At 41.5% G+C, this 20519-nt stretch overlaps 1 protein-coding gene across 2 annotated transcripts in view; it reads right to left on the minus strand.

The window, feature by feature from the left end:
• Positions 1-20519, minus strand: part of prkd2 (protein kinase D2) — a 42732-nt gene that overhangs the window by 3831 nt on the left and 18382 nt on the right. The window contains exons 2-14 of one of the 2 annotated variants that reach the window (XM_050069732.1): positions 9719-9857; positions 9224-9355; positions 8876-9075; positions 6918-7101; positions 6731-6802; positions 6519-6536; positions 6192-6351; positions 4935-5046; positions 4035-4112; positions 3630-3948; positions 3471-3523; positions 3300-3372; positions 2219-2325 (exon numbers count right to left, since the gene is read on the minus strand). In XM_050069732.1, coding sequence (XP_049925689.1) covers positions 2219-2325; positions 3300-3372; positions 3471-3523; positions 3630-3948; positions 4035-4112; positions 4935-5046; positions 6192-6351; positions 6519-6536; positions 6731-6802; positions 6918-7101; positions 8876-9075; positions 9224-9355; positions 9719-9857 — 1647 coding nt within the window. The remainder of the gene's footprint in view (positions 1-2218; positions 2326-3299; positions 3373-3470; positions 3524-3629; positions 3949-4034; positions 4113-4934; positions 5047-6191; positions 6352-6518; positions 6537-6730; positions 6803-6917; positions 7102-8875; positions 9076-9223; positions 9356-9718; positions 9858-20519) is intronic. The other variant, XM_050069740.1, reaches the window with a different exon arrangement.

The following is a 20519-nucleotide window of genomic DNA, read 5'->3' on the forward strand; positions in this document are numbered from 1 at the left end:
AAGAGAGGGGCCAGAGAGGAGGAGGAGATAGGATTAAATGGCAATGTGGGATTTATTTGAAAAAGAGGGGGAGCATGAATTAGCAAACAAAAGAGGAGAGTGGTGAAAGAGGAGTATGGACAGAATGAGAATTGAAAGAGAATATTAAACAGTGTGAGAGACAGGAGTCAGCGTGACAGAGTTTGAAGAGAACGGAAGACGAAAACAGACAAAGACAGATGGAGTCAGCAAAAGATGGTAAACCACAGGAGAGAAATGTAAATCACAGCAGGAAGAACAGAAAATGGATTATTACGTAGTTGTGCTTCAAAAATGCCATAAAATGTCCTCCAGAAGGCATATTTATATAATTCAGAGCCGTAAGTGTATTCCACTCAAAAGCTGGTGAATGTGGCAGAGACTTTTTGGACTGGCAGGCTGAATGAGTAACTGCCTTTCAGCGACAGAGTCATTATAAAGTTTAGACAGCAAATGGACTAACAAAGCTCCTGTCTCCATCTGCTGGTGAACAATGAACTGTACATTTAAATAAAACTAAACCAGAGAAAACTGGCAGTTCAAGGAAGTTAAAATGAAATGCATTTCTGTTTCCAAATTATGTCTAAATTCAACTATTCCCAACAAAATATACTGTAGAAAACTGTACAACACAACATTTGTTCTATTAATTCACTCCTTTAACCAAACAATTATTGATATTTACACTTTTTTTCCTCAGAAGTGCAAATTTTTTTAAGTCATGTTGGCTTTCAGCTGTTTAAAAAAACTAAAATACTTCATCTTCGCAATTTATTTTGAACTTTAAATTCACTAAATTTTAGAGCCAAGTGGCGACAGCCAAAATGTCAAACTCAGGGCCTCTGAACAGGAGTCTACAAACCAAAGCGTGACGTTGCAATAGTTACCTCCATTATTTTATACAGTGTATGGAGCCTGACCCACCAAGCCAATGGTCAGCTGTTGGTCAGTGTTTGGCCGCCAGGGAGCGCCTGTCGCCTCTTTGGCCCTTGTCAGCTTTTTTTTTTTGTCTTTCTGTCTTTTCTTTTTTTTTTCTTTTTTTTTACTCAAACATTTCATATTAGCGATTTATTTTGAACTTTGCAAATACTATGTCAGTTTCTAAATTTTAGAGCCATATGGCGATGGAAAAAATGTCAAACTCAAGGTTTCAAAACAGGAGTCCACAAACCGTTGAGTGACATCTCAGTAGCTACCTCCATTATTTTAAACAGCCTGCAGAGCCTGACACACCAAGCCGATGGTCAGCCATTGATCCATGTCAGGCTGTCGATGAGCATCTGTCGCCCTAGTTTTTAGCGGTGTGTCCCACAACAGCTTTTTTTTGGCCAATGTAGCATGTAAGATAAGATCTTTATTGTCTCCCTTAGGAGAAATTTGTTTTGGACCCACGAGAGACCGTCCACCGTCACACAGCCACCACATATACAGACAACATATAAACACAAAAATAAAAAAAATTAAAAAAGTGGCATCAAAGATGGCAGAGCCTGTCGTGTGAAAGCACTCTGATTGGCAGCTCAGCTGCTGCTGGTGTGGAGAGTTACTTCCTCTCATGCAGGTGCAGAGCGTACATGCTGGTTGGCTATTGCCTATAGTGTTTGAGAGACATGGGCAACATGAGGCTTTTGTCGCCTCTAGTTTTTTGATGTTCAAAAAATTCATGTAATCATCACTGGGAACATGAGTGCAACTGTATAAGGCAGTAATCAGATAACTCTGACCTTTGCAATCTGACCTTTTCAGTCTTTATAGATGCCAGTCTGGCTTTTGTTAAACCGCACAGCCCAGGCTAATGTTTCCCAAACAGACTGTCCCTCCTCTTTGATACTATTGTCCTATTAAAACACATAAGTACTATGAGTGTGGGGTTTCCCTTTACTATAAAATTTGTCCATGAGCTATGGATTGGTTTGATCAGACACTAAATCATCTGTTCCTAAGAAGAAAATATAGAGGAAACTGTCCCTCTAGAAATGCTTCTTTGTTTCTTTGAATGACTCATGTGGGATATTTTGAGACTCAAAGTCAAATTGAGCTCATACAAACCTCATCAATCTCACAGTGAGCACTCGTAAAGGACTGTCTGTTATCATTCTTAATGTATAAGCCGGTATAAATCACAAATCCGATGTACAGCAAAGCACCTGTTACTGTGTCAGCATGAAAGCACAACCATTTACAGCCGCAGCGTGTTTACCTGCAGTATGGCCACCTCGTTCCTCAGCTGGCTCTCCTGCTTAGTGGGAAAACGAAGCTTGTCGATGACTTTGACAGCGACATCTCTCCCTGTCTTCCTGTGCTTTCCTGTTGAAGAAATGGAGTGTTAGTGACAGATGTGGCTGTGAGATATTCTTTACATACGTGTGGACTTAGTATATTGGGCCCTGTCATCCAGAGTTATGATGCACTTGAAATAACGCTCCACTTAATTAACATTGCTTTTATAAAATAGTCTAAATCGGACTGTGTGAAATCTTGGGGGTTCCCTTTCAAAGACATATCTACTCACAAATGCATCAGTATAGTCCATGTTTTGTTCTTCTTTAGACACTACTGTTTACTACACAACACTTCAAAGTGGAAACAGACAACTTCTCATCTTTTTTACCCTTAGCGTTTCCAAGAGGTATTATTGTTGGCACCACTGTGATAAAGACAACCTAATTGCTTTCCATTTTCCTCAGATCCTAAAAACTTGACAACACTGGACACACACCGTTTTTTGTTTTCCACAGTTACTTCAGTTGTTTCACCATCCGCCATTTTCACTACTGGGATTAGTACCAGCTAAGATCTTACACTGATACTCTTTGGTAACTCAATCAATCAATCAATCAATCAATTTTATTTATAAAGCCCAATATCACAAATCACAGTTTGCCTCACAGGGCTTTACAGCATACGATATCCCTCTGTCCTTAGGACCCTCGAAGTGGATAAGATAAAAACTCCCCAAAACTCCCCAAAACTCCCCAAAAAACCCGGTAACTGGGGCTAGCTACCGTAGAAAACACAAGTGCCACCCTCTTCCTGTTTTGGTTCTGCAATGGTTGACACAGTTCCCTTATCACTGAAATTGACCTTTCATTTTGCTAGGAAAACGTACCAGAGTTGTGAAAGCGAGGCTGATAGGGAACCAGTCGAAATGTTGTGCCATCAACATTTACGTCATAACAATTGGTTAAAGAAAAAAAACTATTTCCACTTTAAACTAATTTTGACCTTCACAAAATGAACCAAACTAGGGTTCAGCATCTGTTGGACATAGATCTACATACCTCCGTACACCACTCCAAATTGTCCAGATCCCAACACTTCATCAGCAAAAATCTGGTACACTGTACCAATATCCTGTAGGACAACAATATTTCACTCAATAATCATCATCCTCAATGTGTAATTCATTTAAAGATGGAAGGAAATGCCTAAAAATTGACATAAAGTCATACCACGTTCTCTTGGATTTGACTGTTGGACACAGATATGCTGATAGAAGCTTGTCCTGAAAATACAGCACCAGAAACAATGTAAAGGTTACACAGTGTTGTGACTTCTTAATTGTCTTTTATTTAAAAACCACCACCTGCTTTTGGCTGCTCTCAACTTACTGTGAGTTGTGTTACCCTCAGCTGGGGGTGCGTCCTGAAAGATGACTGGCATAAGAGCCTGGCGAATGGCGCTCTCCCACGCTTTTGCCACCTCACGCCCAATACCGCTGTTGGGAGCTACTTGGCTGGGGGAGGGAGGAGTCTGAGGGTGAGTTTGGGGGGTGGCGGGGGACAGAGGGGGGAGGGTGTTGGGGTCCTCGCCTACGAAGTAGCACATATTCCCTGTGATGAGCTCGAAGCAGTGAGGATTTGTGCCTGGGGGGACCAGAGTGAAGTTGCCAGCTTGACGCACCTCCAGGATCTCGGACAGAGGGATCTCCTGCGAGAGAGATGGACTGGTGAGGTTGCACACTTTAAACAAATGACTTGAGATCTATAGCTTTTCATGGAGCAATCTATATTTACCTTGTAGTATTTGTTGGAAGTGTTGTTCTGGAAAAGGATGATGCACTTACAGTCCAGACGCCAGTAGTGCCTCTTTCTCTGTTGGGGATTGGAGGAGGTGGGGGCAACCAAGGTAAGGCAGGACATTGGAGGGTTGGATGGAGAGAGGACATAGGGTGAGGGATGGGGCACGGACCGGGGCAAAGTTCAGGGATCAATTTGAATGCATTTCAAGTTTTGGCGTTGACGTCCAGAGGAAGAGAAGAGATGAGAAGAATGAGCAGGAGCACAAGCTGCAGGATGAGAAGGTAAAGAGAAAGAAACAGGAGACAAAAGTGACAGAAAGAAAAGGAGTGTGTTAGTGAGCCGGAGGGGGGAAAACAAGCAAGAACAAAACAGAAGAGACAGCGAGGTTTCTTTGAGGACAAATATAGAGAATACGTTAGAAAAAGAAAAGGCAGGAAATGGGCTTTTAGCTTGAATTCACCACACATCGGCTGAGTGCTGTTATGTTTGCAGGGAGCCTCATCATCAGTCTTCAACTGTTTTTTCTTCCATAGCGCACACACACGCACACACACATGCTCACACAAATATAAAAGAAAAAAGAAATATAAAAGCAAAAGGAAGTAATAAAGTGCATAAAGCCAAATGATTAAGGCTAAAACAGTTGAGAGAGAAACTGGTAGACAGAGGAAATAGACTAGAAGGTCCTTTCTGTCTGTCTGAGTGAGTGGAGAGTAAAACAAAAAGACTTTCAGCAGTAAATCATAGAAAAGAAAGTAAAGAAAGTGCATCGAGAATAAATTGACTTAAATCCGTACGTCCAGCAGCAACAACAATGACTAAGATACTATTCAGGGGAACTGGTTTAGATACCCAGAAAGAGCTTGAAGTGGGAATTCTGAGTAATGTTTTTACCAGTGTGTCCTTATTGCTGTAGTGAACCATCCATCCTTCCTTAATAGCCGTACTGGATCGACGGGTTGTCTGTCTCACTGACTGCACCACCCTCATTAACGGGATGTAAACACTGGAGGAAGAGGGGCAGAGCTCAGTGAGTAAAACGTGTGTTTCAATTTCTGTGTGCACAGTTATTTTGGTATTCCTGTTCATTAAAGCACCAGTATGTAGGATTTTGGGGCAAATATTAGCAGAGATGAAACATAATATAATTAATGGGTTTTCTTTAGTGTGAAATCACCTGTTACCTTAGAATGAGCCATTTATATCTACATACTGAGCGCGTCCTTGTCCATGGAGTGTGGCATGTTGCACTGCTGTGTTTCTACAGTAGCCCAGAACGGACAAACAAAACACTGGCTATAGATAGGCCCATTCATATTTTCACGTCGGCCACCGTAGTTAGCATCTCCTCAGTGATATGAACAGCATTGGAAAAAGACTGATTCTTAGCATGACACTGCTGTATTCAGTGTTTTCACCGATTCAAATCACCAGGAGTCTCACTGATAAACATTGTGTACACCCAAACGAGGTCTGAAAGAGGTGTACGCCACTTCCCATGCAAAAGTTGTGATCTATAAAAACACACTTGACAGGAGAAACTTTGACCAATGTTTCCCAACATTTTGGAGACGGGAAAGTGGCGACGCAGATGGTGAGGTGGAAGCCTGATTGTAGAAATTGTTGAATATTTTTTGGCACATGCCAGTTTCGGCTTTTGTCTGTACGTACATTTTTAGCATGGATCCTACACATTGTTTTATAAATGAGACCCCAGGTCTGTTTGTTCTGGAAAGGTAGAGACCTCTGCAGATTTGGCTCCCAGTAATAAATCCATCTGAACGTCTGGATCTTAAGTTATCAAAGAAAAAAAGTAAGCACACATTAGCAGGTGCTGGGCTAGCGGACCGTCTGCAAAGAGCTGAACAGCATCGGAGACACGCTGATTTGTAATGTGAAACTTTTTTTTCAGTTTATATACAGGGTCCATTTTTTTGGAAAAGAAGAGACCTCTGCGGATATTTTGGCTCCCGGTAAGAACCTCCTGAACACTGAACGCTGACTGAATTCTAACCAGGAGTTCATGCTTGGCACATGGGAGTGTGCCAGTTTCAGCTGGTTTTGCAATCTGCAATCCTCACCACTAGATGCCACTAAATCCTACGCACTGCCCCTTTAAAGGACTTATTTCTCCAAATATTTTCCTCGTACCTCTGGTCTCCGCTGGTTCCATCTTGGTTGTTTTCAGGAGAAAAGGACCCAGGGATGCTGCAGGCCTCGTCCGAGTCGTCTATCGAAGACTTGTCTGAGGCATCGTACTCACTGCTGTAGTCCATGGGCACCTCAGGGTCAGCGCTGGGACTCAACATGTCTGGGGCAAAAGAAGAGGGAGAGAAGGGGTTGAGTCCACCGTAAATTTAAAATGACTATGTGGTTAAAATGCTGTGGAAAAAATACTACTGTTTGCTACTGCTATACAACTAACACCGCTATGAGAAGGCTTTACATGCATCAATACAGAGTAGCAGTTACACTTACCGCAGTTACTTCTGTTGTCTGAGAAGATAAAAACATTAGTGCCAGTGAGTTTCAGTCTTGTTAGACAATGCGTTATATCATGTTATCATGTTATTATAGTAACCTACTGTAGTTCTGACAATGGAAACATGCAGATGAGAAAATAATATGTTTATCAAATCCATGCAGGGTTAACAGAGTCGTTAAGAAATTAGATTCCTATATTCTCTCACCTCCAATGGTCTCCCCAAGGCAGTCATTAGGAACCTTATACGCACAGCGTTTATGGCAGTTAAACTTGCAGTCTGGAAGACATGAAACACATCATAATCACACGTATACTCGCGATTATATTTAGCTGATATTCTGTGTCACCCTGGACATGCAGAAATTAGTCTCTCTTTCTTTGTCTGTACTCACCTTTGCACTGTAGGCCCTGCCTGAACAGTCCCCGAAGAAGCCTCTTGCAGTACTGGCACACCGTCGGTCGTGTGTAGGAGTGGACAGCGAATGTGTGGGGCACCTTCACCTTGCTCATCAGGATCTTGTCCAAATGAACTGGTCGGCCCGTGTAGAAGCGGCGAGCATCACTAGGGGTTCGTGGCTAGCAGAATAGAAAGGAAACAAGATTATCAATTAAACTGTAAATTGTTTCAGTAAAATAGTTAGAACACCTTTAACTGATCTTGCCAACTCTGAAAATAACTACGAAGCTAATTAATTACTAAAGACTGAATTTCTAAAAAGAAAATCTCTTGTGCTTAAAGGGACACTTCACCTCAGAATTAAAAACACATATTTGTCCTCTTACCTGTAGCATTATTTATCAGTTTAGATTGTTTTGGTGTGTCTGAGTGTTGGTGTGTTGGAGCAGTTTAATGTAGGAACTATTTTCTTTCTACTGAACGACATCCACTGCAAGCTCACCTAGCACCATGGAGCTAAATGACATTATGTCCATGAGTAGATGCACACTTCCTTCTGCGTGGTGATACAGTTGACAGCTGTACTTTGATAGAAAGTTCCTACATGAAACTGCTCCCAACAAGGTCTGTGGATTATCTTGAGCAACTGAGTCATGGTCTCTGGAAATAGACACTGATGTTGAGTTTTTTAAGTTTGTTTTTGGCACTTTGAGCACCACAAGCTGAGTGCCATTAAGTTCCATTATATTGGAGAGAGGGTGGACATCTCTATGGCGGATATCTCCACTTCACACCAAAACAATCTAGACTGATAAAAAGCACTAGAGGTAAGAGGAAACATATGTTGTTTTTTTTGTGGTCTGTGCCTTTAAACCCGCAAGATCTGATTATTTTGGCCACTTGGGGGCAGCAGAAACCAATTATGAACACAACATTGATGCATTATTACATATGGTGAACAGCTGCTTACATTCAGCTGTTAAGAAGTGACATTATTATTCGTTTGGAGTTCTGTTTTTGCCCACCTGATGACTGTAAGTCTGATATTCACTCTCTTTTAGCTCTGTTTTTGGTTTCTACCAATTCCTGGGGGAAATATCTGTCTCTTTGCTGATAAATGCTGCACCAGCTAGTCACTAATGGCGTCTGTCTGCCAGCAGGAAGTACACAGTGGACTGTTAGAGCTTGTTCATTAAAGACAGCCGCCTGCTGTAGCTTGAGACAACACTATGAGAACATTGAGGGTGAAAGCAGTAAAATCTGGAGAGCAGACAACTACAAATTGTGGTTAAACTCACTATAGAGCTTCATAAATTAGAGAAGCGTTGCAGAGGACGACAATGACAGGATGACAATTCCCTGTAGGTTTATCAATAACAGCAACCCCTTTCTCATATTCATTTGATACATTGTGAGTATACAAATATTGATTATAGCCACGTTAAGCTCATGTTTCCATTCTGAATAAATTGTTTCCATTCTTTTTGTAATTAGAGTACGTGAATAAGGAGAAATCAACCAGCAGTTATTTCTGTTTGCCATGAGCTTATCAGTTTACTTTAAGCGTTAATCCAAATTTCAACAGCTACATACCCCCCCTAGAGGATTGCACTCATGCAGGCAGTTTGGTTTGATGAGATATCCATGACAACATTTCGTATGCCCTTGGTAGATAAAACTTTTAATTAAAATTGTTCTGGAAGGAAAGTCTGTTGATTATTCTGAGTGACTTTGCATCTGAAAAGTTTCACCACCATCACAAATGTGTCCATCACCTGTGGTTTTAGTCTCAACTCAATAAGTGACTAAACGGAGTTAAGGTGGGTTCACCCTACACCAATTTAAAAAAAAAGCTGTTTGATGTGGTCAAACAAATGCTGTCCACTGGAAAGCCTCCCTAACTTCTGTAGTCTAAACCCAAGCAGAGCATTGTGTACATGAATCCACCAGTACCATTTGTGTGTGTGAGCGGATGAGGCTGACGTCCTCTGCGCAGGTGGAGGCTGTCCCTGCACTGTACAGAGACTCAGTGGTGGAGAGACGCAGTGACTGGCTGCTACTTAGGGAGGTGGTGGACAGACGCCGTTTCCTAGCTCCACTGCAGTTGTTTGGGATGCTGAATGCACAGCGCTTGTGGTAGTTTAGCCCACATCCTGCAGGGGGCGACATCAATCAAAGAACCAGTGAGCAGGAGAGATGGAGCATATTTGGTGAGTGTTACAATTCTTTTCATTTCTCAGAGAAATGTCAGGACCACATCATCTTTTCTTATTTACACTTCATCTCCCTTTTTTTCCTCACCATCACACTTGAGCCCTTGTCTGACTAGTCCGAACAGCATCTCTCCACAGTGATCACAGAAGGCCGGGGCCCGGTATGAGTGCACGTTCAGTGCGTGGGGCCGAATTTGGAAATCTTCAAAAGTGGCTGCCGCTAAAAGAGATAACAGATGTGGAGCGTGGTCACAGTGGGTGTCAAGATACAATCAAAGCATCAACTGGGCAGAATAAAGAATGATTAGATGGATGAGATGGGAACAGTATGGAAATATATATGGGTTTTCTTCCTGACAGCGGGACGGTACACTTTGAAACAACAAAAGAAGAGATTAGGCCAGTGAAAGATAATGTCTGTAGTAAAATGAGCAGATAAGGACTGATTTCAAGGGTTGTGATGCAGAGTAACAACAGTAATGAAAGGGAGATAGCAGAGGAAAGAAAACGGAACGTCATTTAGATTTTAATGTGGCTAATGACTAATGACACAAGATAAAAGAAAATAGAGGTGCTTACTTACCAGAGAGCACCACCTCCACTAGATCTCCCTCCTGGACGTCACTGGCACTTTTAACCAGCTGCAGGATGTTGTTGGTGGTCGTGTCATGCTTGAACAGCAAAATCTTGTCATAAATGCCGTAGAAGCCGCACTCTGGGAACTGCAACATACAAAGAAATAAGGGAAACATAGATTAGAAGAATCAAATGGTTAAGAAGGCAGAGTTTTGAATAGCAATCCCAAAAAGAAATGTGTTGAAAGGCTGGTAGTTACATTTCACATAATCAAATAAAAGGCTTTATATGAACAACAAATGCTTTATGTGTGCATGTGTGTTGCCTGTTAGGTGAGTCAGTTATGTCAACAGTGAAAAAAAAATCAACAGCAGATACACAATTCAAGCCGCCATGTAACAGCAGAAAACAAGCCATCAAATACTTTAAAGGCCGGGACATGAAAGCATTATTAAAAGAGGTTTAAATTGCATTTTCAGATTGGATAATATTTATATCAGAATGTTTATATATTTACATTCTTCCAAAAAGAGCTAAATATTAACTAATATACAGATGGTCTTTACTAAATATTCACAAAATAGCATGCAGCCACCATATACTGTTTTTTACATGTTTCATGAGACACCATAAACATGAATACATGTATAAACCTTAAAGGTATACTATGCTGGATTGTTGGTTATGTTTGTAAACATGCTAAGCGAAACCCGGTGGAAGTGGAGGTAAAAGCCAACCCCAGATTAACTCTCATTTTGCCTCACTATGTTAGCATTTTTTGGCCTGTGTCTCTTGGATGCCTGCTGCTTATGTCTGGCAAGCCCGGTCTCACTCTGAAGTCATCGGAATCCGACGCTTGGGCAGTAACTTGCGGCCAGTTGCTGTTATAGTTTAATGACAACTGGCGGTGTCAGGGGGAAACGCAGCAGGGCAAGGACAAAAGTTAAGGCGGCAAAAGTCCGAGTGGGGCAGGGGGGAGGGATGGTGGATTGGCCCGACAAATACCGACTTTCCCCCCAGAGAGCAGTATTTGCACCACGTAAAATTCTAAACCCTGTTCTTTTTCCGTAAACCTAACCACGTACTTTTGTTGCCTAAACCCAACCATGTGTGTTTGTTGTTGAAGGAAAAAGAGATGTTAATTCACGGTGTTGTACCAATGTAAATTTCCACATAGAATGTGTTGGTCTGGCACCTGGTTGCTACTATATATGAGTGAGTACACCATTATCTGTATCTGTATCTGTATCTGTTCCACCAACTAAATTATCTGTATTCCTATCTCTATTCAGAATGGGTAGGTTTTACACTGGAAATGGGTGGGACCTAACCAGACGTTGTTATTTTAAACCTGAAATTGATATGGGTTGATCAGTTGCTACACACCCATAAATGTCCTGCTAGTAGGAAAATACAGGCAGAGGTCACAGTCCCTGCGGAAAAATACACCGCCACACACTTTTAGTGGGTCATAAGTGATGATCGAGAGGTATGAGTCAATACATTGTTTCTTGAGAAACAATGTATATACTGCACAGTATATCTTTGTGCTTTGAGGTAACATGGAGGAACATTCAATATTTATAAAAACAACCCACATTTCAAAAACTTATTTGCAAACTGTTTTTGTGTCTTTTTAAAATTATTTTATGAAAGTATAGGACTACAAAAAGTTACAAAATATCACATCAAAACTGATCACTTTAAACTGACTTGCCTACACAACTCAGCAACAGCCTTCTGTCGAATACTTCATAAACTCAACAGTGCTTTTTCATAATCAGGCCGGGAGGAAGTATATAACAGGTAATTTTTTACAACTTCAATAAGAAATTCCATACTATACTCAGCGCTACACCAAACATCCTAAACAGTCACTGCTCTGCCATTTTCATCTACAGTAATCATCTACTGTAACATTTAGAAACATCACATTTAGAGCTGTAAACATGGTACATGTAGATACAACACAGGAATGTCTATATGCTCTCAAGCATATGACATGACTGTATGTCCTCAGTTAATTATATCATACCATGCTGTGTAAAGCCCCTGGAATATATAGCAGCCAACACAAACATGAGCAAACAACCATATACCCCCCCGCATTTCACACACACACACACACACACACACCTCCCTCTTAGTTTCCCAACAGGCTCTCCACATCACCACATCTGAAATCCAGGCCTGGTTTGTACCACTGCCAAGCTACACAGTGAGTCCACCACGCCCCAGCAGTGGGCTACTGCTGCTGACCTCACAATCAACTACAAGACATGAAAAGCATGCAGTGGCCTTTTTTCAAAACCTGCAGAGGATCCTTGACCTGATAAACAAACATTAAAACCACAGACAAAAAAAAGATAATTAGAAGGAGGTGGAATACAAACCCTGAGAGGTGAAAGCAAATCAATGTATTGCATCCATTTAAATAATACCTCTGTTTGTTTAGCAGACCTATTATGCAAAGTCGATTCACAAACTTGGCAAAGGAAACCCCAGAGGCTTTATTACAGAAGAATATCTTTTTAAAAATAATTTCAAGTGTGACCTTATCTGTTGGTGATTTATCCCCAACATTTCATCATGTGGTTTTTGTTGCAGATTTTTTATATCATCTGCGGTTTGCAAGTGAGGAAAAATCATGATTGTAAGTGACTTTAAACACTTCAAATCATGCAACAACTGGGTTTTTAAATATTTCATTCATTGTCTGTAATTGCTTATCCTGTTAGGGGTCGCAGGGGGCTGGAGCCTATCCCCGCTGACATTGGGCAAGAGGTGGGGTACACCCTGGACAGGTTGCCAGACTATTTCAGGGCTTAAATATTACAGAGTCCAACAGTTTGGTCCAACATGTGCGTGGTCCACCAGTGTTGTAGTACTGAAGATCAGTGTCATCTCGTACTCGACTGTATTTTTACTCAGTTTTGTCTCAGTCTCGGACGAAGAGGACTCTGGATTTTATTTCAGAACCACAACTGTGGGATTATCACCAAATTGCCTGTTCAAGAAAGGAGTGTTGAGTAAAGATGGTTACCTTTATTTCAGCTCCTTAGTTTTTGTCTGTAACTTCTGACTTGTACAAAACAAAGGGAAATTCCCACACATAAAATTCACTATTGCAGCCTTAACTTTATTAAGACAAATCTTATGGTACCCTTGTACATAAACACTTATAATCAGTTTAGCAATAAAAGAGGTGAATATAAAGGAATTTTCATTAGTTTTCTGTGGTTGTTTTTATGGGAATTTCAGGAGTGCCTGCTGCATGGTTTGCATGTTCTACATTTTATTGGAAGTGTGTCATTGGTCTTGATCTTGACTTGGTCTTGATATGCTCTGGTCTTGTTCATGACTTGGTCTCGATTTCAGGTGGTCTGGACTACAATACTGGTCCAGCCCACAACCGTAGACACACACACTCGACCTAGTTTACACTTGGTTTAGGACTAAACAGTCTCTCCATTGGAGACCTCACTGTCTCTGAACATATGTGCATCTTGTTTGATACAGTGTTCAAGGCTACAACATCACTGTGAGTACAATAGCCATCACAGAGAAAGACTATAAGGTTCTCTGGGTGATGAGGTGATCAGAACATCAGGGAGCAGAGCTCACAGTGGCTCTGGAGTGTAGACTTTGACCATGGCTTGGTGGAAAAGATTTTATTTCAGTCAGCAAACTTCATCCGCTTATCCGGGGCAGGGTCTCGGGGGCAGCAGTCCAAGCAAAGCACCCCAGACATCCCTCTCCCCAGCAACACTTTCCAGCTCCTCCTGGGGGACGCCAAGGTGTTCCCAAGTCAGATGAGATATCTAACTGCTCCAGTATGTTCTGGGTCTGCCCGGGGTGTCCTACCAGTGGGACATGCCCGGAACACCTCCAACGGGAGGCGCCAGAAGGCATCCTGATCAGATGCCCGAACCACCTCAACAACCACTTTCAACGCAAAGGAGCAGTGGCTCTACTCCAAGCTCCCCAGAAGTCCGAACTCCTTACCTCTAAAGCTGAGCCCAGCCACCCTACAAAGGAAACTCATTTTAGCTGCTAAATTGTATGTGAATTAATATGTTAAACATTAATGCTTGGCTTGGTTTCTCACAAGGAAGCACCGAGTTCGGCAAAGCAGGGAGTGCAGAGTGGTGATAACAACTTCCCCTTCTTGTGGGAATGTTGTCTCAGGGCCTACAGATGGATGCTGGGGTGGAGGTGGGACTTTTGAAGCACTATATGAACAGCAGCAGCAGTGGTGCCAACAATATTAGCGAGCAACGTCCCAGCTAGCAGGTGAACAGTAAAAGAGTAAGCAGAGCACTGATGGCTTTAAGTGCACTGCCTTGATAATAAGAAAGTGTTAGATGTGTTTCAGTGACATGTGAGTGCAGCAGGGATTCGAGTTGGGCTGCCTGAACTTTGTTTCATTAGCAGTGATCACAGAATTCTAAAAATTCAGCAGCATTGTGTCTTTCATAAGTCCCGTAACCCTCCAGTCTGAATAAGCCATGAACTCAATGTCAATAAGGACTATTTCTTTGGTAGTAGTTTAGCAGTTTTTAAATGCTGTGAGCAACCCAAATCCCAATTTGTGATGACCAGATAAAACCAGAACTATCTACATGTCTAGATACCACTAGCAGTACAAGAGAAAAATATGCTCTTTGTTGGTGAACAGGGCCTTTAACCCAAACAGACGTCTACATTAATGGTTCTGTCTACAGGTCAATTAGACGATACAGATGCTAATAAGAAGAGGCTCCAAACTTTACCAAGACCAGACTTAAAAAACCCACAAGCTCTCTGACAGGAGTGAATCATGTAATAACTACATGCATCAGTACCTGGGGTTGCCACAAGTAAGACCAACTGCTGCCACTTGTAATTACAAAACACCCACAGAGCCCAGATCAGAGGAGACTCCCAGCTCAGCCCAAATCCACAGACAACCCTCGGCCTAAGTCATTTGTAAGTCCCACAGCGCCGTTTGATGCCAGCCACTCTGCCATTAACCCCACACTGTTACTGTTACTGCTCGCTTCTTTCCTGAGCAACTCAAGAAACAAGGCAAGTCATATTATCCTACGCCTTCTGTCCAAAACATACACAATGTGCCGACCGCAACTGCAGTTGCCACGTCTGTGCAGACCACAAGTCTTTACAGCTCGACTGAGAGGCACAATATTCCAGCTCCCCCAAACCACAGTTACCTCAGAGAAAATGACCATTTTCTGCTTTTCTTCTCTCCGTGTCCCAGTTCTCAAAGAAAATACAGGGTGGGAAGAGCATGAAAGCCACACAATACTTCTGTCTGTATCTCAATATGGTAAAAAAAACTATTTGTCTTGTAATTACATAACCAGCTCTATATGTTTGTGTGTACACAGTATATCTTGCTGTGAGGGTAGAGGTTAGGAGTATCGTGTGTGTGCATGTGTGTCAAGTCTGCAGACAAAGAGCTGGCTGTATTATCATACATACTGTAGTATAGTGTAGTGTGGCTTGCCTGAAGTCAGGGCTGTGTCTCTAGCTGGTTTCTTTGGGTTACCAGGGATCAGGTTGCCCTGCGCTGCCTGCGCTATTCCTGCAGCTCTTCGGGCCAATGAAGCCATTATGAGTGAAATGAATTATGGACTAGGCTTTCTTTACCCCAACCCCTCCCTCTTTTTCTCCTATCACTCTTAATTTCCCCCTCAGTGCCTTGTTTATCAACCTCTCCTTAGTTTTCTCTTCTGGGCTGTCTAGCTGTCCTTATCAGATATCAATCTCTTCTTTTTTTTTTTTTACCACAATGTTTTATGAGCCTCTCTGTAAAGGAACAACATATGAGACAGAAACAAGGATGCAGAAGGAAAAGCATTGTGTCATCTTTTCTGATCTTCACTAACTTTGCCCTCAATGTGGTCCACTCCCTCTCTCGCAAGCTGACGTAATGTTAAGGTCGGCCAGCGGTGCATGTCCTCGCCAATGACTTAACTAACCTTTCTTCAAAGGTTCGATGCTGCGTTCTGCTCAGGGCATGATGAAATGATTTTCCACGGAGGTACACTGAGCAAAGAAATCTAGAAATCAATGCAGCACAAAGAGACTAAAAACACTTTTAAAATTCTCTATTTCTTTTTCTTACTGAACTATCTAAGTCCCAAGTCTACTTTCATGTCCTTTATGTGTCTTTTAAAGGTCCAGTGTGTGGGCTTCAGGGGCACCTATTGCCAGAAAAGGAATACCATGTAACGAGTATGTTTTCATTAGTTTATAATCACCTAAAAATTAGAATTGTCAAGTTCCTAAACAATTAACATTGAAGGAATCCTAAACGGGAGTTCACACTTGGCACACAAGAGAAGTTTCAGTTGGTTGCAATCTGCAATCGTCACTGCTATATGCCAATAAATCCTACACACTGCTATACCTTTTAAATATGGATGTAGTTAGAGCTGTGATGATTAGCTGATTAGTTCCATATTTTACATGGTTACACAAGTTATAGATTTTAATATTTTCGTTTAACCGTTTCAGTCAGTTAATAGTTCCAGCTTCTCAGATGTGAGGATTTGCTGTTTGTATTTTGTCACATATGACAGTAAATTAAACACATTTGGGCACTGGGACACTGGCTTGACAAAACAGCCAACTCACTGACATCACTTTGGGCTGTAGGAAATTGTAATGGACATTTTTCATTATTTTATTTTGACATTTTATTCAAACTAAACATTAACTGACAATAGAAACAATTACTTGTAACCCTGGATGTATTTTCTAGTTTCGAGAAGCTTAAGTCAAGATTTCTATTTATTTGTCTTTTTTAAATACTTATGCTGGATTACATCTACCAAATGTGGGATTTAGATTCAACTAGAACAGTTCTGCTCCAAAATGCATGTTATTAGGATTACGAAGGTGTTTAAAAGGAACAGTGTGTGGTACTTAGTGGCGTTTGGCAGAGGACTGCAGATTGTAGATTGCAAACAGCTTAAACTTCTCCTGTGTGCCAAGCGTGAACCCCCGTAGAGGTCTCCTCCTGCTAACCACAATGGCCAACATGAAAACATGAAAACACAAAAACATGAATGGCCCTGTTGAGAGCCAGTGTTTGGTTTGTCTGTTCTTAGTGGCACAACAAGGCAGACTCAGTGGACGTAGACTTATTCCCTATGTAGATAGAAACGGCTCATTCTGATGTAATGAAAACACAATGCTTATCTTTAGGCGGTTATACACTAAAGATATATTTCATTCCATTTCTGCCATTATATCTCCCTTAATCCTAATCCTTATCCATTCAGTTCATGTGAAATATAGTAGGTGGTACATTGGGACTGATGGGGTTAAAAGGAACTAGTCCAAGCTGTTCATATTGGAGCACGAACGCTATAAACTAACTACAGAAATACACAGCTGATGCTGGATCTCTCGTCATCATCGCCCTAAGCAATGACAACTGTCACTTGTTCACGTCGATAAGGTCAAACATTACTCAGTCATTATTAAAAACACACAGTCACACAAAAGGATCAGAGAAAACAAGTGATGTCACTCTGTGTACGCTACAAACACAAAAACACCTTTCTCATCATATCAGCGTGATGTCATGGAACAAGGCTTTTGTAAGTGAAATTTGAGCTCAAAAACATTGTATTCAAACACGCACATGACACACACACACACATGATGCCACAGTGCTGGCTGCCACTTCCTCTCCTGTGAGCTCTTTTTCTGTTGGTTTATTCTCTCTTTGACCACCTCTGGTCATATGATGCAGGTCACAAGTACAGAGGTAGCTATTGAGATCTTTTGCCTGAAGTGCAGACAAACTGGAACCTGTAGAGTATGAAACGATGACCTAATTTCTCCTTCCTCTTCTAGTTAACTATGCTGTATGTTTGTGCTGCTACATGCACGGTGTACAGGAATATTAATAACCTCTCTGAGAAATTAATAAATGATTGATGGTTTTATAACAAGACACAACATTAGAGATTTAACTAAAAGGACGTGAGAAAAGGAGCAGCAACAGTTTTTCTCAACAGTTCAGCAACAGTTTAGCGTCACCTCCAACAAGCTGATGCTTACTACACAAGCACCAGCATCGATGTCCAGTTGAGGCCATTTCAGTTCGACCTTGAGGGCTTGTCAAACGGCTGAAGTGTAGAGCTTCTAAATATAGACCCTCTTTATATAAAGACGCTGCATGTGTGAAGAACACAAAGACTTTTATGTCCTGCTGAGAAAGCCGCTCGCTTCTGCTTTTCATCCTCCCCATCATTTCCCCTCCAGCAGCTCAGCAAGAGCCACCTTCAACCACCAAGCCGCACAAAACACGCGATTGATGCAACAGCTTCGGTGCCATCTAGTCAAGCTCTTTCTTTTAGACATGCAACAAATTTAGATAGTCACTTGTTGAATGACTGACTGATAGAATGATTCTTATGCAACCCTAAAGGGTGTTTTTGGTCCTTAGTTTTACTTCATGAAAGGATGCAAATGGCTCGAATGAAAGCAACTTTTACTGTAACACTGGGAATTTACATAAAGTGCACGACACTTGGGGCGTAACTTATCCTCTATTAAGTGCTCTGTCAGCTATTAGGAGTTGTTGTTGGTTTCTTTGATATGTTTTTCCCCACATAAAGGGAAACTTCACAAGGTCAAAGAAAGTCCTTTTCTGGTTGCCTCGGGCCACGAGGCTTCTACTCCACTGCTATACTTTTATACATCGGCACAATTCACAGTATAAGGACATTTATACTTATTTACTAAGTGCCAGTAGCATGATTACCAGTCATTTTTTTGTATTATATTGACTAGCACAAGTAATACTACAAGTATTGTTAGTATCCGTTACCTCCACAACACAGGAAACTGCAACCTTGAGAATGTGGTTTATAGCACTTCAAAGGTGAAAGTAATATACCTATAAGCATACAATGTCGGTCTGAGGAGGAAGAGTAAGCATGATAAAATTTACTTTTGAGGTCATTTCCCATTATTCTATTGCAAAGGTGCTTTTTATACATTTTTAAAGAAATTGCCAAGAGGCGACTTGCATTCCTGAGCAACGTCTATCAAAGAGGGGACCTCCATTTACTGCAGTGGAACTGTCTATACCCATTCTTTCACCTAATGAGTGTTTGTTTCCCACAGCGACTTTCTTCACTTCTGTCAAAATGGATAATTTAACTTTAACGTTATTAATACAATATAAACAAAATAAAATATTATGAAAATAATCATTGCCACTTTAATTGAGAATGTTTTCACACACAGAGGGACGACCGTGGCTCAGAGATAGAGTGGGTCGTCCACAAATCGGAAGATCTGCAAGTCGATCACTGGAAGTATCGTTGAGCGAGATACTGAACCCCAAATTGCTCCCAATGGCTGTTCCATCGGTTTGTAAGAGTGTTAAAGCTGTGTAGCAGGTGGCACCTTGTATGGTAGCCTTGGCCACCAGTGTGTGAATGTGACTCGTAGTGTAAAAAGCACTTCAAGTAGTGGTAAGACTAGAAAGGTGCTATACAAGTGCAGTCCATTTACACGCACTCTGTATCAAACACAAAAATATAAAAAAGTAAAACAAAAAACCCCTGCAATATCAGCTATTATGTTAATTCAGTTTATTTTTCTGATCAGTGAATATATAAAGAACTTAAGGTTTCACATCTTGCTACAATAACATGGCAGAGTAATTTCAAAATGGCACTGAAAGTACAGTGAACAGCCACCTTCAGGGAACATTAACTAAACTGTCAGTTTTATGTCCCTGCAACAAGTTGAAGTTAAGATTGAAATGGAATAAAAATATTGTGCACTTAAAGTGTTCTTCGCAGTGGTTGCTTTAATTTTTAATAGTGCAGTAAAGAACAACTGGGGGACTGAGATGACACAGTGACAGAAGCTGGATTTGTGTTTACACAGCGCACTACGGTACAGAGACTCTGCAGCTCTGCAGAATCACTCAGGTCAAACGGCAGTGATGACAACACATGATGAACAACTGAGAATCTGCATGGCCAAGATACAACACATGCTGTGTGTGACACTGCAGGCTCAGCTCTGTAAACAGTGTGACCTCTATAGCCTTACATGGTCCTACACGCTGATGTGTTTCTGCAACAGAAGCTGGTTATCACAACAGGAACCTGATCCAGCCATTTTATAGTCAAGAGGAAACACGCTGCATCCCTTCAAACAACAGACATTGTTTAAACATCCACGTCTTACTGTGTAACAAATCATACAACCTCCTGCACACGTGTTTGCATACACACTCGCATTCTCTGTGATCATGCTGGAGGATTGTAATGTACCTGCACTTTACTCTGTGTGTGTGTGTGTGTGTGTGTGTGTATATTTCTGCATCTATTTGCATCCTTCTCCTGAAGACAAAGCCCCTGATTGTTGGACCATAACTCCCTCTATCCTTGTTAACATGTCAGGCACGGGACTCAAAAAGAACCACCCCACCTCTCTGCAAGTGATGAGGTGTTTAATGAGGGGTTGCCATGGCAATGGGCATGTAAAGACGTCAACGATCTGCCCTCATTAGCTCCTGACAACAACTTGGCGTAACGCAGGAATTTTTCCTTTTGTGCTGACAGTGTTAGCGATAGAACAAACGTGTCACAGATCCGGGCGTTCTATTTTTAACCCCAATGAGGTCACATGCTGACGAAGATATGGAGCAGACGACAAAAATGAAAGCCATCCCTGCCCTCCCTGTCCTTTCAGTCACCTGTAGTCTGTGCTCACGCTGGCTTTAAGGAAACAATAAAAGAACATGACCTGTTGACCTTACAATTTTT

This window comes from Epinephelus moara, chromosome 2 (assembly GCF_006386435.1).
Source record: "Epinephelus moara isolate mb chromosome 2, YSFRI_EMoa_1.0, whole genome shotgun sequence".
In the NCBI taxonomy this organism is placed as follows: Eukaryota; Metazoa; Chordata; class Actinopteri; order Perciformes; family Serranidae; genus Epinephelus; species Epinephelus moara.